This window comes from Echinococcus granulosus (assembly GCF_000524195.1).
Source record: "Echinococcus granulosus chromosome Unknown EG_S00061, whole genome shotgun sequence".
NCBI classification, from domain to species: domain Eukaryota; kingdom Metazoa; phylum Platyhelminthes; class Cestoda; order Cyclophyllidea; family Taeniidae; genus Echinococcus; species Echinococcus granulosus.
In genome coordinates this window covers 408,971-434,668 of record NW_020170441.1, presented here as the reverse complement: position 1 = coordinate 434,668, position 25,698 = coordinate 408,971, and the positions used below count along the sequence as shown (strand labels likewise).

Sequence of the window (25,698 nt, the reverse complement as noted above, 5' to 3'; positions counted from 1 at the left end):
CTCAAAACATTGTGCTTGGAACTGGGAAGTAATTAATCCGAACAAAGGCCCAACAATATACGCTTCTACTATGAATCTAGCATCTTACCAAAACATTCCAGAAAATTCTTTCCATTCTGGATGAACGGAGCATTTCCTACAAGTATCTTCGAGGGGCGCTTAGAACGGAAAGAGGTTCGAGGAAACTGTTTGCCCAATGATTCAATCCAAATTGTGAGGCCAATTTCTTCACAGGCTACAGCCTGTGACCTGAATTATAACCGAATGAAGCACATTTAGGTTGCATACTTAATTTATGGGCCCCTCGGTCTCAACGCTTTCGACAATCACATCGTTTTCGTGAAATCCTGTTCATTTCGCTTTTGTTAAAAGCCCACGATCCCTCCCATACATTTATAGCAAAGTTTTATTTGTGGTAAAACTCCCAATAAAGTCCTCAAGAAATCCTAACAGCGCCTCAAAAATGGAGACCCCAGATTCTCGAAAATTACAGTTGAAATACCTAGAGTTGATGGGTTTACTAAAATTCCACCCTGTACTTTTTCTTACAAGTTGCTACCACAAAATTTTCAGTAAATATGCCCCATAATTACACATATCACACCTTGTAAAATTAAGAGATTTGCATTCTTCGAAAAGCACTAAAATACTTTGTAAGTTAGACAGCTAAATGATGCTACTGTTGGTAGTCAGTAACACTTGTTTCATAACCATGACAACATTTCAAGTTTGTTTACTTGCGCATTTGCATAATGCACCACAGGTAGTTTAAGAGCACGTGCTCGTGCAAAATTAAGTGATAGTGGAATTTAGTAACTCACACGCGTGGTATTAAATGCTTGCCTTAAGCTTGTATAATTTGGCTTTGGTCAAGATTAAAGAGAAGGAAGTGAAAGTACTTACTGCGGTCGATATCTGTAAATCCAGCGAACACTCCTGTTTCGATTTCTTAGAAGGTTTCACCTTTGTGGCTAACTCTGGGATATTTTTAAACACCGCACTTTCGCTCATTCCCTCCTGATTGGCTGCTTTTATGCTCTGACGCACCTTAAGTGCCCCAATACTCACTGCATGACCAAGGTCGATCAAACACTACGAATACGTGAGGCTGGAAGCCATCATATTTTCCGCATTCTCTGTTATCGATTTCGCTATCAAGTCCGCGCACGCCGTACATCCCAACTTGTTCATACACGTCAACGGGTGAGAACGTCAGTATTGCAATCTCTGCCTGCAATTATCCTGGTAAGGAATCCGATAGGATCTAAGCTTACACTCGTAAACACCTGGCCATGACACCCATATTTAGGTAGTTGAACGAACCCACATAAAATTAGTACCATATACCCTTCACTACTTCAAACATTAGACCGCTCCAGCTTATTTAAACGAGGGCAATTCTTTTAACTGACTCTTATCCAATTCAAGAACATTAAGCAACAACCGACAAGGAAGTTACTGACTGTCAGTACAACGACGATTTTACCACCTATACACAGCCTTAGATGGGATCGAACCTAGGTTGAAGTAGCCGCCACTACAGTCCAAAATTTGCCAAGCCCCTAATCAGCCCTTGAACTTACGCTCAAACCCGCGATTTATATGATGGAGCGGTCGTTCTAATTGTGCGTGCGGTTATACAGATTCCCCAGTCTCCGCAGTTCCCCGATTCATATTACCATCATATTGTTCTGTCCGTGGCTATGGCCTCCCGTCCCTCCTGTGCGCTAACAATAAGTACTTTCCTATTCTAGTACGACTTAGTGCACCTTCAAGAATGGCTGAGAGGGCTGTGGCTCTGCTGCCCATTTCAATAAGTGAGCTTGCTGAGCGACAAAAATAATGGCATGTGTACAAGAAACAATAATCGAATACCATAATCGAAACAATCTAGAACGCAGAACCGGATGGTGTCAGGTTTTTACAAGGCAAACATTGGATTATGGAAGAAAATCACTCGAGGCAATCCATACGTTAGGTCCTTTGTTGTCTTGAACTATTTTGTGGATCCTTTCCGTGATCTTGTCGTAGTCATCGTCAATTAAAATGGCTACAAGACAAGCCAATTTGTGTCAAACAAAATACCAGCTAAGTATCACATCGGGAAAAAACGATGCGCTCGCATAGTATACCCACAGAGGCAAAATAAATTCACGTTTTGAATTTCACTAAGATTGCGTTCCTTCATAATTGGTTGCGGATAAGCTTTGGTTTAGCGAGTGTTTCTCAAGAGCTCAATTTTCTAAGTCTTCAAAGTTTTATTAAGACAGGAAACTTAGCATGGTTAATTAATAATATTAACTAAAGAGAAGTTTTTAAAAATAACGCTAAATTTTATAACCCAATATGTCTACTTATGCCACTTTTATAAGTGTAATTGGAGTAATAACAGACCCGTCAGAAGGGGAGAATATTCCCTTAGGAAAGTAAAGTTCTTTTCGCGTCGCTTCGTGAGTCGATTGTGGACGGTCTTCTCCTGCTTGGGGATGGCGCCAGTCCGATTTACGGCGCCCAAAGATTGACCCGGCGAATTGGAGAGAACGAAAATCGCAATTGGCGGGAGACCAGCAGCCGTCAATCGTTGCAAAGCCATTGTGCTGACGTCAAGGAGGCAGTGAAAGCCCGCGGAGGCCACCTTGAAGACAGAGTGTAGATGGGTGCCGTAGAGATTGCCATTGTACTCTCCCGCCTCAATGTAGCGATTCAGCTGGATCTCTGATTCCATTCTAGACCGCGATTTGATGAAGTGATAGTCCCGACCGTCCACTTCACCACGACGACGATGACGAGTCGTGTCTGAAGGAATGGAAACGTACTACAATACTCACAGTTGGCCTCTACTAAGAATCAAAGTGTACGCAATGAGACTCACGTGGAACGCAAGTGCTGAAATCGTCAGGAAACTCCGAGAGCAGATCCTCGGATATGTTGTGCTTCAGATCACCAAGGATAACGACCGGTCTGGTGTTAACAGTCTGCATGGATGTGACGGGAATGTAGGTTGGAGGTAGAATTTCACGTGTGAATTCTGAATCTTGGAAGAAAATACGAGAAATATGTGCATATATTTATCAAAATAAGCAAAACACTTGGAAGAAGAACCCTCAAGTTTACTCAAAATTTTAAACACTTCGAAAAATGGCCATTTTTAGTTAGTGCGAATGAGGCTGCGATAAACCTCGGGCGGGAATATGGTTGTGTCGGAATACTTTAAGCCATGCAATAACCCTTGAATTTAAACGGTAAAAGCGGTCGTAAATCTGGGTAAATAGCAGTGCTAGAGACTTGCGCGAGGTTGCGTCCCAGCCTACAAGCAGGACGCCTTGTATTCACGCATCTCTGCCTCAAGAGCAAAGAGAATTTGACATCCGAAAGGTCAAAAATATGTGTGTAGACGAACCTAACACCTAAGCTGCCTCACCTGCCAAGATTCAGTTTTAGCCTTGAGAGCCTTTCAAAGTAGGCTTAGTGACTCTACAGAACAGTAGAGGAATATTGCTTTTTTAAAATCCAATTTGATAACCATTTGCACTGATGCATGATGTGACTGCCAATAATAGATGAGAACTAAAGATAAAAATAGGTTTAAATAAGCTACGAAATTAGCATACGTGCTCGCCTAGGAGCACTCTTTTTTGATACTCGTGAGGAGTCGGTGGAACGCCGCTGGCTGCGTGTCTCAGCTGCAGAGGCCTCGGGAAAGGAGGACTGTTTAGAGGAGATGATGGGCCCATCTGACTGTGAGAGAGGAATCGACTCAATAGCCTTGTCAGTCGACTGTGGATCGCTGACAAGGGGGGAGCTGGTTTCGCTGCTCGAGGCACGAAGTAGACAGGATCTGCGGCCAAAGAGGACGCGCCACTTGACGCGCTCCTGGTGCTCCAGTCGACATCGACTCGGAACCAGACCTGCTGGACCGAGAGGCTTGCAAGTAGATGGATGAATGATTCTTGCCTTAAGAAAGAAACTACTAGTCTAATTTTGTCCTGTGGAGTGATGTTCTTCAAGGGTAAACTTAAAAGGTTGCAAGACGTATAACAGGACGAATTTAAATCTAAATAATACTATCTATTCCAAAAAGCCTAAAAGAGTCACGATCAATCCACAGAAGAGTGTGCACGTGACGGACGCCTAATCATGACCCTATCCACACGACTAACATTCACCAACCAACCAGTTTAGCCAAGAGGCTACTTACACACGCAGGATTTCACGCCCGGCTGTATAAGAGCATGGTAGCTCGAAAATCCCAGCACTTGACTTCTGCAATAATGTTCCTCTTTTATTGTGACACTCGCTTATTTAACACAGCAGACCGAGTAATAACAGAGCAGTTGTTAACTTGAATCTCATTTACATGTTCATTATGAATTCATTTACAGTCTTGAGAGGGATTGGCAAACAGCAATTAATAAAAGCGTTATGAAAGAGCTAGATTAACCCCAGTATTGTGTAACATGAGGATCGAGTTAACCTTCTCATCTCCATGACACCAAAGCCAATGGACTTTTTAAACAAAAGTTGTGGCTTTCTATTATACCACTAAACAGCCAACAATTCCAGTACTTCCATTGCAAATTGTTCCTTTTTTGCAACTATACTAATATTTGCTGATTCAGTGAAACTACATACATGGAAAATTACAAGCAAAGATATTCCCATTTTAGCAGATAGCGGAACTGATGAAGCAGTTAAGACAACAAGACGCTATTCAAGTCAGAGTATTATTATAACTTTTTCTATCTCAATACGTCGATAGAATAACCCTGCCCCAACCAAAAGCACAGAGAAGACAGTTATGTTCTCTGATACAAGAACTTATTTTCGTATGTTTTACGACTGTGTCCCAGCTATGAGGTTCAGCTAATAAAGAGCAGTGATTAAATAGTCTTTAGCACCCTTTATTAGCAACAGTGAGAATTTGTGATTTTGTTAGAAAGCATTTTTAAGAAAATCAAGTGTAGGACAAGCGAAAAACAATGCATGAATGGGAAGGAGAGAATGAAGTGACGTACCTGCCACCACTCCCGATCGGTTATATTTATAAGTTGGAGGATATCACCAGAGCGCACCGAGATAGCGGAGCATGGAATGACCTGGTCCAGCTCCGTTACCTCGTGAGGATCGAAGTTGACGAGGACTCGCACAAAGAGTCCGTCGGCCTCAATGGAACGGCATAGTCTTGACGGCGCACCCTCGTTATCATACTCGTCCCCTTCTCCCTCAGTGTCGTCTGATCGTACCTCCGTCTGGGTGCGAATCTGATCCTCTAGCTTCTTATACTCTTCATAAAAAAGAGCACCGTGATAGCCGTACGGGTATGTAAGGTAACACTGACGGGCTAGGATGTAGGAAGAAAACGTACCTGTGGGGGCATACGAGAGTACCAGGTCTACTCGGGAAGGAGCCGTTTTTAGAAGAATTGCAGCTTCTTCGTAGGTTGAACCGACGACCTCGGTACTATTAACCTAACGTAAAGACGCATTATGTTCAGCAAATTCCTCAAAAATTCCTGATATCACTTTGTGATTATGAGAGAGATGACCTGGTATCACTTATAGAAACGCATTAACATTTGTCAAGAAGAGCGCACCCCTCTGTGAAGGGGCCTCTATCAACTTTACCTCCAAAAAGTGCATGCAAAGCAAAGTGTTGTGTTCACAGTGGAAATTCAATTAAAATATTAACAAATGTAAATAGCTAGCCAGAGAAGCACGTCACCATCCCTAAAGCATCTCACGAAAACGAAACCAGATTATTCTATTCGTTTGTTTTTTTGGACAAAAGACGATAAATACAAGTATTCATATGTACTCAAAGTAAAACTAAAGACTGATATTGTCGTGAGCAGCAAAATATGTGGCTCTATTTCTTGACTATTTAAACGACCACAGATATGGTGCTTGTACGGCGTGGGAGATCTGAGTACCGAATTGGCGCTAACACACCCGCAATACAGAGGGCCCTCCATTTACTACGGAGGCTAGTTCATCCACACCCCAAAGCCACCTAACAGATGATGCAGTGACGAGGAGGAAAGACAAGCAAACACGGGCAACAATGGAGTGCACGCAAAACACCCATCAACCCCAAGCCACGCGCTTAATCATGTGTTGCATTTGGGTACAGAAAAAAGAGGCGGAGGTTGTAGTAACTAACTACACGCAAGATCGCCTTGCAATGCCTGGCGGGTGAGAACCTCCTCTAAGGTGTATGGTAGAAAAGTTCCTGACAAATTTACAAATCGTCAGTCTATTACACAGATGCTGTCCCCTAAAATCACCAAGAATTAAAGTGCCATGTTTTGAATGATCAAATCAAATCATGTTGTTAGATTACAATGCTGAAAAATGTAAATGTAAGAAGCTTGTGATTCCACCTAATTTATAGTCGATTTAGATTACAAAAAACATGCATGCACACTTACGTACATACCCACGCAAACATTGAACATTGGTGTAATATGAGAAGAAATGCAAGAGTATTAGAACTTTGAAGTAAAGTGGACAGGGAAAAATACAGAATGCATACTGAGCATGATTTTAAAACAAAGCTCGAATTTCGTCTTGCCTCAGCGGAAGCAAGTGCCATTACAACTACTTGGCATCGTTTCGATAGTAAAATGTTTATAATCAGTGTAAGTGTACAAAGGTCCAAATGCGTAAGCTCCTATTAAAACCTGTTCCTGCCATTCACAAATCATTATTTGATTTTGATTACCAACCACTGACTGCAGTTCCAAGCTAACAACAAATCAGGATGGGCAGAAGGTAGCTTTGAAATCTAAATAGATAAAGAAGAAACACTTTTTTGTGAGTAAAAAGGAAACACTCACCATGAGCAGACGGTCGCCGACGGAGATGGCTGTAGAGGAAGCGGCTGGACCCTTAGGGTGGATGTGAGAGACAAAGATGCCATCGGTGGCGTCGCCGCTGACGATGCTGAAGCCGAGACTGCCACCTGACCTCCCCCCAACGCCATTGCTTGCCATTGGGACCTCCTCTTTGTACAGGGTGACCAGCCGAGCTCTCGGCCACCGCTGTAAAATGGACTCAGGCACCGCGTGGGCGGCCGCGTAGTCCTCTGCACGTCCACATGAAATGCACGAAACAGCATTTCCATGTGATTTGACTATAACTACCCACCACCAAGTGAGGCATTAACACAGACGAGAAGTCCTCAACTGGATTGTGATGGTTACACACGTCCATATTATTGTCAATCCATACGGACTTCAAACGTCCTCTGAGGCTTTATTGTCTTCTGCTTGTTGACGTAGAGTAAGCATAAAAAATTATTCACTAACCATCCAGTTGAAGAAACAGCGCTATTAAATCCTGAAACTGTTTAGTTGGTGAGTAAAATCGCGCCACTCAAGCACGCATTTCTTTGATGAAATAACGAAAAACTGCGGAAGTTCTGAGACAGACACTGGATGTCAGATAAGCGTAAGGCGTAGCGTAAAAGAACTGAAGATCAAAAACGCCTTTTTATTTTATTTTTGTAAATCTTTTGATTTTTAATTCAACTATTGGGTAGTTTCGGATTTAAGGGAAGTAAAGTAGAGATATAATTGACTGCGAGGTTTGCTTGGCAATAAGAGTGATGCAGATTCAAACCACTAATGCATGCCAATGTATTCAGCCAAAAAAGAATAATACCAATAAACTGAGTTTTCTAAGACAATAATGGGTGCCGAGCTCGTATGGCGAATGCTCATCTCGAAATGTGACATTAGTGTGTCTCCTTTGGAGTAAGTGAAAGAAAGAAAGGACCTGATCCATGAGAACTGCTTGAGAGAGGAAGGGCTTCTACTGTCCGATTGAAGGGTCCTAAGACAGTGGACTGTAACTGCTGGGGCATTAACCGTCGCCTTTCGGGTCTGCGTCGATGCGACTGGCCCCTCTCAGCTAATCCCTCAGCTGCTGCTATGGGTGGATGTCGATCAGTAATTTGCCCCTCCTTGTTTGTTGACGGATTGGGCGAAATGCGGAGATTTCGGACAGTTTCTGTAAAAAAAGTTGGACTCGTCGCCCAAATCCGCAAGCATTTATCATATGTTAAAATGGTGAAAGGTATTATAAATTAACACAAGTTATTTTACTAAATTAGAAAACGGACAGCCAAAAAAGGTACGCATCCACATAGTGTGGTAGAGGTTTATCCCAAATATAGTCAGTAGCAGCGTTGCATTTACTCCAGATCCGTCAAACCACGAACCCATGCTTTGATAGGCTTCTAAAAATTCTCATAAAGATAACAATTCTAGGGGGAAAAAACAAATTAAGGTTTCTTACCTACCAGTCACAAATCTGGCTAAAAAAAAACAGAGGGATCTGTAGCCAGTCTTAGAGTACTTTTAAACATGTCCAAAATCATTCATCATATTGTCATTAAGCCTAACCCCATACTGTTGGAACAAATTTGTACTTGCCGTTGGCAGGATTTGCATGCAACATTTCACAGGAGTTTGGTTTATATTATCAGTAAGTAATAAAATTAAACAGTGACATGGTGCTTTTCTCAGCAAAAATTAAATGAAATTCAAAGGATGCCAAAATTGTGCAATAATTGGAGGAACTGTTCAGTTCTGAATTAGCGAAAGGAGAAAAAGGAGAAATAGACCCAGGAACGCCTTTCGATGATTGTAATTAAAGTAGGCAGCCGACACATTCTTCTTCAAAGACAGGGGATATCTCTGGACATAATTACAACTACCTTGGACGTTAATTTGATTGCTTCAATGTAAATAAAGGTCTTTCGAATTCCATCATCACATCAAAGATAGATTGCATGGGTAGAAGCTGACTTAAGTCCACATTCGAACACAAACTGAAAGATGGTTTACTACGCCTTTTTCGAGGCATATTTTGCTTAAAATTTTAAAAATTTTAAAAATACAAATTTCATGGCTTTTGAATATGGGATACTTTTTCGGTTCCAAGATTAATTACATGTCGACGTAGACGGTATGGATAGTTAAGGGATAAATGCAAGTGGAAGCTCAAACGAAAAAAAAGTGAATTGTTAGATTGCATGGTATGTTTTCTATTAATTTACCAGCGGAGTGAAAATAAATCAACGGGCTGTCATTGTGGTCCTACGTGCCGACAACTAAAGCACGCGCTGGTACCAACAACGAAGCCTAATGTCAGAACAAAGTGACCTTGACATCGCACGTATGCCAACGGTTCGACGAGAAAAAGTAAATTCTAAGCCTCAAACGAATGTACTCAGTTTTTGCCAAAAATTACAGACTTTCGAAAATGCGAGTCAAAAGCTAATAAAGAGGAAGGGACGAATCAACGAAACCAAATCCGGTTGTGTAACATTTGAGTGGACGAATAGCTTGCTCAAAAAGCCAAGCCAGGTGAGGACTCACTCCTGAAAACTAAAATGAATCTACCGAAATAAATGTTGGCTACACAGATCGAGCATAATTTACGAAAGACAAACAAAAAACCGATGGGAGATAAAATCTGCTGAAATTCGTGATGGTTCCTACCACCCGCTCATTACTCACTTAACCACTGCATGAAAGTGTACTGCACGTGTAGTCCAATCATCCTGACATCCAGTAATTTTTTACAAATAATTTACTAGCGAGAAATGGCGAGTGTACCTTGGCACTGCCGACGATTGATCCATTGGGGTGAGGACTGGAGAGGTACCTTGACGAGAAGGAGAAACACAAAGTCGCCTGCAGTGTTGAGGGCCTCCACAGCTTCCGCGTGTGTCACGTCCACAAGGGAGACACTGTTTACCCTGATCAACCGGTCACCGACAGCTATGCGGCCACTGGTGTCTGCAACACCGCCTGAGGTGATCTGTCACGATGGGCAAACTTTTATTCAACGTAATTTACCAACTGAAAGCTTGACTCAACCGCCTAGCTTTGCGATGGTGTTAACAAATCGGTTGCCTCAATTATTTATGCAGTGGCAGTGGTTAGTGCTGATGTGATGCTAACCTCATTTCGAAACTACAGTCGGCTTCCAACTGCAGCATATCCCCAACGGTATCGCTCAACGAAAGATTTTATTCTTTTTGAATACGTAAAGATACTTTTAAGATTTCCTCAGTCAATAAAAGCGTAGGTGACACATTAATCTCTGATTTATAGAACGGCAAAAAATTTCGTCAGGACCTTAAGAAAATAATCTCATATCCATGAATGTGGCAAGTAGGTAGTAAACTCTGCTCCTCCATAATGATAACTGAGTATTAATACATAATGAAATCATATCGTATGAGATCCCTACTACCTACTCCACACAAAATGATTGAACAGCAACAGGGACATAAGAAAGTAAAAAGATGGATTTCCAGAAGTTGTGCCATTGCCTTTTTCAACATTCTAAGTGATTACCTAGATACCCAGAAAACAATAATTAACAAATTAAAGCAGGCTGGTGTTTGAAAAATATTATGCACAGCACCGACCCATTGGAAGGTAGTGCATGAAGAACACGAGTTGTTCCTTAGAAAACGAAAAGTAAAATGAAGACTATTTTATTCAAAGAGACCTTCACCTCATTTGTTTGAATAAAACAAATAAGTGATTTTGAAAAAAGACGTGATCTTCTATTTTACGACTCCCAAGCCATTAGCGCACCTCCGTGCATTTGCAATTCATCGCCCGACTTTCACTCGAATCTGTCCTTTCTCTATATTCTCTGGAATAATACTGCCGGAAGTTGAGGCTAATCTACAATGCCCTAGTGAACCGTCTAGATTCAAGGAGCACCATTGCCCACTCTCCAGGAGATTAGCTACCATGCATGTATTTTGAGGTATCAATCTCAAAAATACTACTTTTGAAGAGAATTCCTTATAGTTGGAATTTTGGGGTGAAATAGAAGTTAAACTTTTCTAAGCTGAAAGAAGAAGAGGTCAGGCTGCGCGACAGTAGACAGGAGAGAGGAGAGTGGTGCTGAAAGTCTAAACACAAAAGCGTTTCGTTGGGGTGGGTTAATTGAAATCACCAAACGATTAGAGTGCAATAAGTTAAGAGGTCTGGAATTTGCGTATGCGACATCACCGAATTCGCACCTCCTGAGCCACCAGGAGATCTGTGGTCAAAAGTTCCAATTTAACAAGTCACTTCTTTCTGCTTTCTACTACTCTTTATGCAATCCCGATCTAATAAAACAGCAATTTTTGAAACGGAAAAAGTTTCTCAGGATAGTTATACGATCAAGTACAGATTTACTAAAGAGAACTGTTAAATACTAACCACTAAAAAAAACCTAAAAGGACCAATTACTAGGAAATATTTAATGTGATTATACCTTTAAGTAAATATTTTTACTCTACTCGACCTCTTAAAAATAAGGGCAAAATCAACTGGCCGTTGCGAGCTCCTTGATAAATTCCAAAAAGACACTTCTGTGAAGCTGCGGAAAAAAGCGCCTATCTCGTTTGCATAGAATTAATTTGAATGACTGAATTACTTATTAAAAACAGGGCAACAATGAATGTCACATTAGTTTTGTTCAAAAGTAGTTTAGGTAAAACTTTTGTTTTGGAACTCCAGACGTCAAAATTGCGGACGTTCAATCATTTACGAACAACGAACATGAAAGAAATTGAAATGCCCGATGAGAATACCTTAGTGATGAAGATGCCCGAATCACCCTCGAGAAACTCCGTTCCTATGCCACCAGCGATGCTGAATCCGAAGCCGTTACTTGTACCCCTGACCAGCGGCACTTCAACGATGATTGGGCCTGGGGAGGGATCAGGCTGTGGACGGGTGGACAGCTCCCACTGGTCTATCGGGATGGGCGATGATGGCTTCTTCATCTGATAAATTCTTTTTCTCTCGCTTTCCACAGCTGGCTTTGAAAGCGCATTGTCTTCCACAGCTACCTTGATGTTGCTGGATCTGTCCAAATTATGTACACAATGCTATTGCAAAGTCAGGTACTAAGTGAGCTAGGAATCAGACAGGTAAGTGAAAAGGAGGCAAATTTCGGACACGAAGTATGTGAAATTCCTTTCGATTCACAAACCAAAATAACAGCTAGGTCGTCAAGTTGAATGCTACTTTTGAGTGGAAGATTAGCGGAATTATTACATCGCTTAACGCAAAGCCTTCCGTTCGCGTTCAAAAAGGCACGGTACTGCAAATGGTGAGAACATAACTTCCAAAATAAAATTTGGAATTTCGTGATTGTTGCAGAAACACCAAGGATGCATACTTGAAATGGGCTCTTTTTATAGTCTTAAGCATTAAGATTTGAGTTTTAAGTTTATCCGCGCTAAGGCTTGAAAGCAGGTACTGCTAGTGAGCAAATTTTATGTTAGCGACTGAAATAATTACAAATTTGTTAATCTTCCGACGATTTCTGTAGAAGCCGATAGATCCTCCAAATACCCTATCGCAAAATAAAGCTAAATTAACCCACTAATGCAGCATTACATGAGGCAAATGATTTTAGGCTTCACAGACTGCGCGTTGAAGCTACAAAATTGCTGCGATGGACCAAATTTTGGGGTCTGCGTAGGCAAACAGTAGGCAAGTATTTCATTCAACGGTTGGGTGAATAGGAGAATAAAATCATTTCAAAAAGCATCCACCTAAAAGTAAATCAGATTAAAAGCCAGAGAATCTGATTTTCCTAATTTTTCCAAACATTGCCACGGCCGATTTAATAAAACTATTGTGGCCCAACGAATGCAGAGGCAACTCGCAGCCTAAAATTGGCTAACCGCCACAGTACCGCAATTTTGCTTCTAAACTGGTGATGTACGGATATCTTATTTTAACTTGCGCCTTAAAACCCTTGCATCTCTTTTGTAGAAGCAACGGAATAAATGTTTGATAACCCTCAATTTTATGGTTTTGGAATAATTATTTCAATAAGATCATCCGAATAAGACAAATTTAACATTAACTTTAAGAATGAAGATCTATTTTTACTTTAATGTGGGATGAAAGTAAGTTAGATTACGTGAAAACACACCACCTATGGCTTGGAATTTGCGATATGTGGGCATGTGAAAGAGGTATGTGATTTATAGCTTCAAATTGTACAATTAACCACACGCGAAACAATTGTCAGGCAAAGCAGTGTAACGGTCTAGTGACAAGTGATTCATGCACTGAATTTACAACTTTTTTGAACCATTCAACTGTTGATTCACCTGCTAGTTTCTAAATGGACACTATTTTAAGCGTGGAACTGCATGAGGAGTATCTACTAACGATAGACCCACATAACAATAGAGGGACATCAATACACTTGGAAATCCTCATGAGAGGCAAAATTTACAGAGGTAAATTCACTTACGCAGCGTCAGCATCCAAATCACGACTGTTAGTGTTACTGGTAGTTTGGAGCACCGATCTTCCACTTCCAGTTTGCTCTGGATCGAAAAACCAAACGGTGTCATCCTCGTCTTCGTTTTCCACATCTCCTTCGTTATGTTGACGTTCTTCCTCTACCACCTTCACCGCCGTCGTCACTGCTGTACCCATCCCTGCACCCATAACCTTCTTCCTGGGGATCTCAGCATTGGAGGAGGCAGAGAGAGGGGGATGTTGACAGGAGGTGATGAGAGAAGATAGAGGTGAGACTGTGGTGGGCGGGGGACCGCTCGACTCGGTGGGAGAGGGCGAGTTGGAAGCAGCGGGCAGGATGATACAGTGGGAGCGCGAGAGCGCCGTGACTCGTGACCGCACTGACGCGGCGTGTGTCTCTCCGCCACTGCCTCGGTCAGCGTGGACGCGTTTGCTCACAGTAGAAGAGATTTTCGGCGAAGTAGGCAAGTGTACGGGCCGACTGATCTCCTGGGCGAAGGCCGATTGTGGTCGTTGAACTTTCTATTTCAGAAGTGTCATAAATAAGAGAAATCGGGTTTCTGTGCGTCTTCTAAGGTCACCGACACTTTGTATTGAGGGATAGATTTCTGGCACGAATGTAGCCCAGAATAATAAAACCACAAAATCTCGCAGATGATTGTCGTTAGATTGCTTATTTTGATTGTTAAGTTATCTGATCACCGAATTTTCTGCTTCTCCTCGATTTTTCAGAAGTTGCCTATTGATGGCCAATCACGAACCTTCTAAAGTCGCCTTTTCTCTCAGTCCCACCTGATTGGTTCATATCACGCAAAGGTGTACTTTAAGTGTGCTGATAATCGCTCTAGGGTCGTGGTCAATCAGTAACTATAAGTACGCATGACTTAAATCACCGTGTGACGCTGAGGCAGGTTAAACTGGCTGGCCGTTGAGCGTGCATGAACTCCCCGTGCGCCCTTCGCTCACTCACATACGGTCGGTAGGTGGAGACGTCTGCTCCGAAGTCAACCCACTGACTAGCTGGGTGGAAGCTCGCACACACAAACCCCAATTTATTGCAAAAGGGTCGTCAACGGACTGCCGGTTCCGGTTAATAAATTACATAAATAACCGCCAAATTTACTACTTAATGCCTCGAAGATGGAGTTGCAGGAAGGATCAACATTAAATTAATGCGGTAGAACTGCGTGAGTTGGAACGGGCAAACAGTTGACCTTTGCGCAAACGATACAATTAGTTTTACTAAAAGAATACACTTGAGCGGTGAAAATTCGCAAACAAACTAACATTATGTTACGACCCCTAAGTAGTATCAGATAATGAATCAGAGCCATGCAATCACCAGAAGCACTTTATTTTGTGTAAATATGAAATCAGTTGGTCTTTAATCACTTTAAATCCCTAGACGGGGAATATATGGTGAAGCAATGCCTTTCAGACAAACTGTGGAGACACTATTGGTTTGCAAAACCTTTAAGTAATGTAAAAAAGAGAATCGCTTCCCAGAGGTATACAATGAAGAACCTAACAGAATAAATGGAATGCGCCAATGTTGTGACATCCTTCAATTGTCTGTTTGAATCCCGATTTTGGTAACGGATCACTTAGGGCTCTGCCAATGTACGGCAGCTGGGCGGCCTGGTCCTCGGGCCATGGCAGTAGCTCTCAAACCCTCCTGTACGTCGACAATACATATTCTGTCTGGATACTATGACTTCTATCGACTTCAGAAAAGACTCGAGGCACTAAAATTATTTTCTATTGATGCCTTTTTAAAAAATGAGGAGTGTGAATGAAACACGTTTGAATGCTCCCCCTTAAAGCATTAAGCACGTTTATTTGAGAGCAGCAGAGCAGCTGGCTTGGCAAAGCATCGGCCACCACAAGCCTAAAAGTCATTAAAGAATTTTAAATTTACATTTAATCAAAGACATGGACCACTTCAATGCTAACTGATGGCATCTCCCAAGTGCGAAGCATGGTGCGCATAAGTAGCTGAGCCTTCATAGGACTGCCTCAACGCACGGGAAACAACGTTCAAAAACACCACTTCAACTATGAAAAATAGAAAAAACCCACAAATTGACCAAAAAGCGCTTACTGTTACATCGCCTGAGCAAATGGAATCCTTCACAGATGTTACAAAAACAGTCCCATTTTAAATGTTGGGCTGAGTTTTATCAAGTGAGACATAATCCAACAAAATGGCTTGACGTTCAAGCCAGAAGTCTCAGCTACTATTGTGTGCATAAAATGGGGCATGCCATATTAGCCGCTTATGACTAGAGTAGTTAGAATACACACGCATTGCTCCGTTCCTTCCCGTAGATTATAAAACGGAAATAAACTGGAACTTTGTGAACACTGAAATCGGCATAATAAAGCTAAGTGGAAGGTTAACATTCAACCTCTGCCCAAAACTCAGTAAAAAAATAATTGCTATTTCATTGACAAGGACAATTTGGTCCGGGAATGTGAATTTGAACTGCATCAGCAGCATTCAGCGAGGGAAGTCTAAAGCCGATCGCTCCCAAATCCCAGCACTCACTGGGACCTTAAACTCACTCAAGCAAGTTCACGCTCTTATTTAGGAGAAGATACACCAGTCTTTGGTTTCTAGCACCATTTCAAAATGCGACTTGAGGTCGGATTGTTCTGTTTCCGAATTGCAAAGTCTTTTCGTGGCCACAGGCATTTGAGCACACCTAAACCACATGGATTGCGAGTTGATGCAACCCCAACTGTGTTTGCTGCACAAGACCCAGCCACTTCTACCTTTTCTGTTTCATTGCAGAAGGTTTACCGCAAGTTCGCTTAGCCTTTCAAAATGAAAAAGGAAACAGTTGTCCTGCCAAGTGGCCATTTCGGGTAGATAGGTGGACGCCCTGAAAATATAACGAATAAATAACTTCATTTCATTTTTTTAAAATAAAATACAACTGCGTAAAACTGAAACAGTAGTTTAACACTCCATTTCCTACAATTTTATTTCCCGGATGTCATATAATAAGGTGTGGAAATGTTGAAACTGTAAAAAATTCTACGCAATTAATTTCTAAAAGTATTTACCAAGTCCAGATGTGCGCCAGATTTCTCGAAGATTGTAACTGCCTTAAGGTGAGGAAGACCAACCAGTCCGAATCCATTTACAGAAAGAATGACATCATTGACCCTGATGGAAAGGTCAGAAAAATAAGCATGAAACTTCGATACTACTTTTTTAATTTACTGACCTCTTCAAGGCAAAAAAAAAGTCTGGGACACAAAGCTCTACTTTTAGAAGTCAATTCAGACTGTTTTAACAGAATCATGAATAAGTAGAATTTAGGAACGATGAAATTTTATATCACATTTGTTCGCTATGTCCATCTGACTTCCCAACTTTCCGGTCCGAGCTCGGTGGCACAAATGGGCGACAGATCTACTTTACCAGCCTATGATAAATAGCTGCATCAGATCCTGTCGCAAACGGTTTGGCTGAACAAATAAACAGGTGCAGAATGATGATAGCTTTGGAATGACTATATTTATTAGCTTTTTAATTATTCAGAGTGGAGGATAACTATTGCCATAGGAGAATCAGGGAAAAATTGCGTTGTTGCAAGACTTTGGTAACGAACGTATCATTCGGAACTAATGCATGGTGATACCAGCACTTCGATGTTATTGTAGATAAAAATGGCTACAATGTATCAAAGCACTGAAACAATTTACCTATTCAAAGTACTATGGAACTACTTCTATAAAGTAATGGGCTTAAAATTTCTTTTTTTAGCTATCTAATTTTGTACTAGACAGGCATGATAACCCATATACGCGCATCCAAAGACTAGGGGAGTAAAAAATTCACTTTATAAGTGAGAAATTACCCCACTTGAGTGGGGAGAATTACGTGCCATTCAATTGTGTAAAGGTAACAGAACGTTTCGCTACACCCTGCAATACGGAAGTATTTGAATGAAAATAAATTAAACCTAATCTCAGTGATTGTCGTAGATGAGTAGTGATAAAGGAGTTTAGACTACCTGAGACGGCCATCCAAGTCGGCCACGCCGCCGGGCGTGATGCGGGCAACGTAGACGAAGCGAGCATCGATTGTGGGTAGAGGAGGCTCTTGATCAGTGCCTCCGGCGATAGAGAAGCCGAAGCCCTGGGGTCCCCGCGTTAGTTGGACTCGGAAGATTGACGAGAAGCCGCGTCGTCGCTCCGAGGAGGAGTTGGATACCGAGACGGAGCCGAAACTCGGTGACTGCGAACTCGCCTCGGTGTTGTCGTCGAACAGCGGCTCACCGTTATCTCTCACACGACGCGAATGATGCTGCTCTTGGTTGTTATTGTGCTGGTGCAGACGGTGTTCGTAGCGATGGTGGTGTCGTCTCAAATCAAGACGACCGAATGAGCTGGTCATGACTGATGTGCGATCCCTTGCGCTGCTCCTCTTACATGCACCAGGCTCCAACGTCACCGGTCTTGTTAAATGGGATAAGGAACGCTAAAACAAATCGCACAACAATGCCACTGTATTGTCCAACTCATTATGTGGATAGGTAAAATAAATTATTTACGCAGCAAGGCAGGCACTCAGTATTTTTTAACCACAGATTGCATGCTAGCCCTTCTCGTACGAAATTATATCACTACGATTTGTTCTTATTATTATCATTAGTAAATAATAAAGTGGTAAATTGTGACGTACTCCTAAAAGTCTATTAGATATTTTTATGCTATCTTACAGCAGGTATCATAGGCTACTTATAACCTACAACATTTAAATCGCTTTATTTTTTCACGTGTTTGAATACTTTCCACACCTTCTGATGCCATAAAATTTAGAATTCATCCATTCTTTTTTCAAATGAAACCTAACCCTATGTCCAAATGGTTTTGTGCACATATAATACACTGCTTTTTGTGACATGAAAAAATCACAAATCCACTGATTTATGCAATTGCGCGTTCAGAAGCTGGTGAAAATCGTGGGCAAAGCCATAAATAGTCCACTTTCTTTACATTAAATAATAGAAGCCAATGAAAGATACTACTAGACATTTTATTATTACGCAAAAAACGTTTTAATTTCACATATGATTCACCACGAAAACATTTCATGCCCAGAAAGATGGCACAACGAACTTTTTCAGATGTTCAGCATGCAAAAGAATCCAGTGCCAGCCCAATGTCTGACTTCATAAAAGCAAATGAAGTAGTGGCGGTTAACTAAAAGGCGTTGTTCGCAATATGCAGTCTCGTTCGAACAATTAAGCCAAATGAAAAGTGATGCTGTCTGTAATTCAACAGCAAACACATTCGGAAATGTACGAGCGTTTATGCGCACATTAAAGTTTGTCTTCAATACAACACTTGAAAGGACTGCATCCCTTTTCTCCCCAGTACTCAGCATCAATAAAGGGAAAACAGGCGTTGCGTGAGTATAAGAGCAGTCGTTCAGATGTTTCCAGTCTCAAGCAATCGCTTTCCAAATTCAGTTACGCTGTACCACCCTCTTGAGAAAATTTGATGCACTTGGTTGACTTTGCCTAATTCGAAACAACGGTAGGAGGAAAGAAAGGAGGCAAAGTCGGGCACGAGAAGACATTCTTCTCCAGCAACACTCCAAATAACTTAAGCTAGGGGCTGATGGGCATAAAATACCAACTTCAGAATTGGCAACATTTAAAATAACTAACACTAGATTGTAAACTGTCCAATTTTTAGCCACCGGCAAACACAAATGCTCGAAAAACGGCATCCTTATCGTTAATATTGCTTTTTACCGTTCATATTTTAAGATGAGACCACCCATTTGTTGAGGCAATCAACATTTCTTTAGACTCCAAAATCAGTGGAACATCTTTGTGTTTGAGAGCAAAATAATAAGCCATGAAAACCGAGAGATTTTTGTACACTGACGTCCCCTGGGTTTTTCTCTAATGTCAAGTGGATTTTTTATTCACGAGGACGAAATTACGCCAGAATGTGGAAATATAATGCGAGAGGTATTCCTTCTGCAGTGTGCTATTTTGACCACTTATTAAGCATAAAAGCTCAGTTTATTTATTACAGAAACTCATAACGTAGTGTTATTTACGAAATGGCGGTTATGAGGCAACAGACATTAGAAACTCATAACTCCCAAAGTAGAACAGCAAAATTTAATGATGAAAGGGCAATAGGAGTCTAACACATAAGTACAAACGTTCCAAGTGGAAACTCAAGAGTGAACGTCTATGGGGAGAGGAGGATATCGCTTTAACACAGCAGACTATTTAATCCATGTGCGTACAAAAATCATCCGCTTATTCCAATCTATTTATGACAAATCTTAGAGGAACCAAATATCCCAGAAATTAGCGAAGGTCATAACAATAGAAGACGGAAGAGTTGAATCATGGTACACGGATGACTGTCTGACCAATTTCCAAGTGTACTAATGGGCAAACAAGAGAGGAAGAGATTAGTCGGACGGGAAGGAATGAGGGAGCACCACTTACGGATCTTACGCCGCTAGCGAGCTCGTTGCTGCTGCGATCTGAGTGGGTATAGAAAGTAGAGAGAGCCGAGGAGGATTTATCAATCTGCTCCCACCGACCCGCAATGTCAAGAGCCATGTCAGCCTTCACTTTCATCGGAATGGCCATCGAAAGCAGGGTCGTCTCGTAGAAATCACGCACTTCTACAGTAAAGCCAATTGCTTAATTTGCCTTCTTTGTCTGATGCGAAAAAGAGCCTTAGGGATTATGATTAATGCGATGAGGAGTAACTTTTTCTGAGAAATTGCTACAGCCAATGAAAAAACAATTTTTAAAGTACAGTTTTTTCATGTGCCATTGAGGTCGTATTTTATCGCAACGAAACACATTTTTGAGAAGGGAATTTAGACTACTTGCTCAAACTGCAGTAAACTCGAGCAAGCGATTTGTTACAACTTCATAAGCTGACATCACTTTATAACAGTAATATAGTGCAACTGAAAACCCTGACCTCCTTTAAAAAGGAATCGGGCATTGCCGAGAAAAAAAATATATATAAGGGTTGAGGTCCAAAAGGAGCGAAGATCCTACTAGAATGACTAGTAAACGGTTGAATGAATAGCTAGTTTAATACAAAAGACCGACTCCATTGACAAGTTAGTAAATCTACAAATTCTCGTAGCAACGCCCTTATTTAGTGAGTTTCCGGTTCTAACGTTTCATCAGAGTCCAAATACAATGTCGCCCGAATGTACATCGTTCTGGGTGGCAGTGCATGAACTCTTAACTAACAATTCGGTTGGTGAAAGTAAAAATAGACACCGAATTTCCTTTGTACCAAGTAAATATGTTTTGTGTAAACAACGATAGGTCAGTTTCTTGTGAAACGACGAACAATTGAATTTTTGCATGAAAAGGCCTTAGGATGCAATCCAAAAGGAGCATATGAATATGGGATTACTTAATTGTAATGCAACGTAATTGGTGGGCCTGAGAGGCGGACTTTTTAGTGGGTAACTAAGGCGTCACTGGTGAGTTCACACGCGCAAATACGGTTTTCTTCTCGGCTAACAAAGTCGCCCGCTTTGGTGCAGTGCAGACGTGCCTATTTGGATTGACAGGGTGGATGAAGGAATTAGGGCTGAATGAAAATAATATATTCCGCGTATTCTATTGCTGTCGAAACATTAATTTTTGTAATCCATGAAAGGAAAATGCGTACACTACTGTACGTTAATCAAGCCGGATTTATTCAAATGGTGTAAAGTGAAGTGAAACAATGATAACACGAAACATCAGCATAATGTTGTCATAGTCATTGAAGAAAAGCCATACGACGGATTCATATAAAAGTAATGCAAATGATTACAAGCTAGCAAACTAAAAAGACCTCATATTACTAAAAAAGTAAGATGACAAGAAAACTGACGATGATGTCAACAAAAATAGCATCAACACTGCCGTAACCCAACCATTTACCATATAATTGCAATAAGTTGGTTGTTTAACCCTCGGTTTTGGTCAAGGGCCACTTTCGACTTGACCATTGCACCTCGCCGGAAGGACTGACCTCCAGGCTATACTAGTAGCCCAAATACCTTCTCTATGTCGAATGTGTCTATTCTGCCTGAGTATTATGTCTTCCTTCGTCTTCAGGGAAGTGTTGGGGCACTACAGTGGTGGCGGCGAAAAGCGAACCCTATTTTAAAGGACATCTATCCTGATTTCTACTGCCGGATGATAAACCTTAGTGGAGCAAAAGAAGTATATATGCGACGGATGGAAGAAGGGCTGAAATCGGCGTCTATCTTTGGCAACACCCCAGTTCCGTGTTCTACAAGAAAGCAATTAACAAACAAAGCGACACTATCCGTTACCGAGTTTCCCTACCGTACCTGCATAAAGCCGTCAATAAAGTGAACTTACAACACCTCCTTCATTTCCCTACTAGCTGCATAGAGCCCGGATAGATATAGCTGGCCAGCTTCGAAGTGAAGACAACGTGCCAAGGAGGAACAGACGCTAGGCCCTTCTCCCACGGGCGTATGTTAAATCCCATCCTTCCTTACATAAATATGCTTTTAGGCCGGTGGCCAGCACAATTCCCCGTTTCTGAATCCAGTTCCCAAATTGGGCGAAACTCCAGATCAATTTGACTTGCCAAGAGGATCGGTTGTGTAGAAATTTGATGACCGCCACGGCCAGTTCGTGGATATTCGCTTATAACACCATGTTGTGGTGGCTGACGCGGACGGTTGACCAAGGGGAGCGCCGTGGACGACGCTCAAAAGAGGAGAGGGACTACTTAATACTTTGGTTGTTTGCTTAATTGTCGGTTTTCGTAAAGGGTCACTTTGCCTTGGGCATTGTACCTCGATGGGTGGACTGGCCTCCGGGTGATGTCAATAGCCCCAATACCTTCTATATGTTGAATGTATATTATGTATTATGTCTTCTTTCGTCTTCAGAGAAGTCTCGGGGCTCTACATAGTCTTTTATTCCGCGTTTTCGCATCAAAAAGCTAACAGACTTGCACCGAGGCTCCTAGAAAGACCGTTCTGGTAAATTTAGACATAATCCGCGCAACTATTTTATGGTGTTACAGCGAAAATTCTACAAACATTTGATTAGCTAACTAAAAATGGGGTAAACAATGGGGTGTGCATGAGCAAGTGTCGCTTACAACATGTTGAAATTGTTGCAAAATTACTAAATTTACTGAAAGATTCTTATTCGCAAAATAATTTAAAAGGAACATAAATATGATCCACTCATAGTTAGATATTAAACGGAGGATGATGAGTACAGACACGTTGCGTTGAAGTAGCAACCCGAAAAACTCTCACAACGAAGGGACTACTTTTGGTCGACCTGAAAAAGGTCTGCTGCGCTGTGCGATAGCGGACCGTTCGAAAGGCTCCTAAGGCCAGCAGTTCGTATTCTGTAATGCGGTGTCCAGAGAAGAAGCGGTTGTCGCCACCACACCCGACCCACCTCGGCTGATCATGCTGGCTGATGACTGGAATGAGGCAGGAGCCACCAAGTGCCGCACACTGCCACCCCAATGCACATCCACATATGGGCATACATCCACTAATTCCTTTCACGAATATCGTTTGTGGCTCACTTTTTTATCTGTTACTCGAATTACAATGCACACCAAGGGACTGATTTTTAGAGTTTTGGTGCTGACATTGAACCAAATCTTCCCACTGCACACACCTTCAACATTTGCACGATAACGACACTGTTAAATAAATCCGTTACCATCACTTTATGAAGACGAGTTGTATAAACTCTAGATTAAATCTCTGCAAGCATTTGAACTAAGTAGATCTAAGAAGTCGTAAAAAAGAGAGCATACGCACCTAGGTAGGCGTGGTAGAGGTGATTTTGCATGACCTCAACCACGCAATCAAGAGCAGCTATCAGTTCTTTGTCAGTTCGCTTGTCCAGGCCATCTCGGAAATCGATGATTTCTCTCAAAGCTCGTTCTGCACCTGAAAACAAAATAGTTGAGAACGCATTCGGAGTCATTGAGCTTTCATCGCAACAGAAGATGAAGTCATGGAAGAGTCTAATACACATCCGAAAGTCATAGATAAGGCACAAACTCGCGTATGTACATCTTGAAGCCTTGTGCTTACATAATTAGGCATAACAAAGTGGCTAAGCCGAGTCAATCTTTTCAGCTTAAGGATCAAACTAAAGTATTCCCTTGTTAAAAGGAACAAATTTCAATTTTTTTTTCACATAATAAGATCCATTTATGCCTACCACCTTTGTTTTTGGCTAAAATGCGATTTCAATCAGTGATGCAAGACAACGACTTCCTTACGGAACCGATCATCAAATGGTTTGGATCAAGTCATAGATGCCTTTCCTTTATTTATAAATAACTTTTTGGGGCTCCTTTTGAATGTTTTGAAAGTGCTGAGATTCCCTAAATAGCATTTGAGGCGTGGCAAATCCCACTGAATTTGTGCGCAAGCGGGAAGGGCAAGCAACTCTACCGGAAGACACTCATTCCATCACAATGGGTACACTTTAAACTGTGGCTGCATAACCAAAGTTACCAGGTCACTAAAAACAATCAACCTGCAGCCACTGGAGACCTCACATCAACGAATGCAACACCTATCTGTAATGCTTAACCCTGACGCGTCGATGACTCCTGAAGAATGTGCAATCTAGACTATTTAAACGGACAAAGAGGTTCATTTTGAGATAAATCCGTAAAGAACACAAATTTGAAGCTATGTTTGATATTTTGTTGTAACAAATCAGCATAACAAGTCTATTACTCGGCAAAACCCCACCTATAAAATCACGCCTTGAGGACTGGTAACCCCACGATAAAGAAGGACATTTAACCCTGGTAGTCAAAATAAAAAAGTTGATAAATGGGATTTTGCTGTTTCGATATCAAATTTTAGTAAAATGAAGGCCAAAAGTTCACATTGGTGAGTGATTCCACTAATGTGTCTCAGAAGATATTAGTAAAAAAGAGTGTAAGAAGAGGTGATTCGAGAGAGAACTCAAAAGCGATACTGAAAGTTAACAAACTAGGGTGCACTATTTTTTTAAGAAAAACAGACCTTATTATGCCAGCATCTATTCATTTAAATTCCACTACATTAAATAGGATCGACTTTAAGGCAGAAAATATCATGAAGCAGGTCCAGCGTCGTCCATCGTACGTGCGTCCCATTTCGTCATTTTGTCACGTTTGCAAAAGACGAGGGTTATTTTATGTTCCAGATTTTAAAATTTTGCTGCGCTTTCAAAGTAACGAAAATCAAAGAAGAATCTTGTCATTAGTTTTAAAAGTTAAGGCATCACTTTCTGTTGGACTTGAGTCTAACAAGATGCTGGATGAGATTAACATTCTAAATGAATATGAAATTAAGCTGCATAATATCCGAATACCTGAAGATAATCTAAACCTTCAGTTGCACACCTTTAAGATAACTAGCTCAAGGAAAATTATAACTTTATGAGCAAATGCTGAGTACTAAATCACAATTCCGTTGATATTATAGTTATAAGCGTTTCTATGATTTTGTGCATAATACGTTAGTTTAAAATACGGGGGGAAGTAATATGCTTCATCACAATCCATACATGGAGGAGTGAAGATAGCGCGGTGTAATATTGATACATACAATAAGTCTAAACAAACTGAATCATAATTTAGGATTTGTAGCAAAGGGGTGGAAGAAATTATAGAAGTCAAAGGCAACGGCAGACATCTTTCAGAGATGAAGTAACACTATTACACAAGTGATCAGATGTCTTTAGTGTAACACAGAGAGTGAGTACACAAAGCACCGCTTTAATATTAAACATAAAAAGTAGCTTACTCCTTTTCGAATGCATAGTGAGGTTTCAAATCACATTCGAAGATATAACTAAAATTATGCAATAAAATTCACCATTAGGGCTAGATTTAAACATCAGGCACAGCATAAAATCAGACTTCGTTTTATTTAAAACCAAGGTTTACAAATATCATTCAAAGACTAGTTCAATAATAATTAATAGCTTATGAGTATCCGATAAATACTGGAAAGTGAGGAAAACAAAAAAGTTAGGAAGTTCGTCAGTAATCCAGAAAAGTGGTAAAAAACTTAGAACGTTTATTTCACAAGCGTGAAAAGAAAATGTAGGATTGCAATTTTTTGTGCAGATACCATAATTAGGTCTGTTTCCCAGCAGGCCCATTACTAACAAACCAAATTAGTGAGAAGACAAAACATCCGATGCCAAAGTAAGTGCAAAAAGTAGTAAAAAGCGAATTAACATGTGGAAAAGTTTGACATCCAGTACTAATTATTGCTATTAAGAGATCTAACTGGATTTGCTGTGAAATGCGTAAGTGCGGGAAAATGCCAGACAGTAGATTACTGAAGATTAAGGGCA

At 41.1% G+C, this 25,698-nt stretch overlaps 1 protein-coding gene across 1 annotated transcript; it reads right to left on the bottom strand. All coding sequences in view use genetic code 11, as the record gives it.

Annotated features, from left to right (window-relative positions):
- Positions 1-1,940: 1,940 nt before the first annotated feature.
- On the bottom strand, positions 1,941-25,155 carry EGR_06680 (Disks large protein; the record flags this gene model as incomplete). Its single annotated transcript, XM_024495929.1, has 16 exons — positions 1,941-2,050; positions 2,395-2,796; positions 2,873-3,034; positions 3,612-3,924; positions 5,016-5,284; positions 5,366-5,468; positions 6,836-7,083; positions 7,776-8,009; positions 9,623-9,827; positions 11,611-11,887; positions 13,296-13,828; positions 16,376-16,478; positions 17,332-17,798; positions 19,798-19,979; positions 23,145-23,276; positions 25,140-25,155. 16 exons carry the CDS (start codon positions 25,153-25,155, stop codon positions 1,941-1,943), a joined length of 3,756 nt encoding a protein of 1,251 aa, XP_024349695.1.
- Between the last annotated feature and the right edge of the window lie 543 nt (positions 25,156-25,698).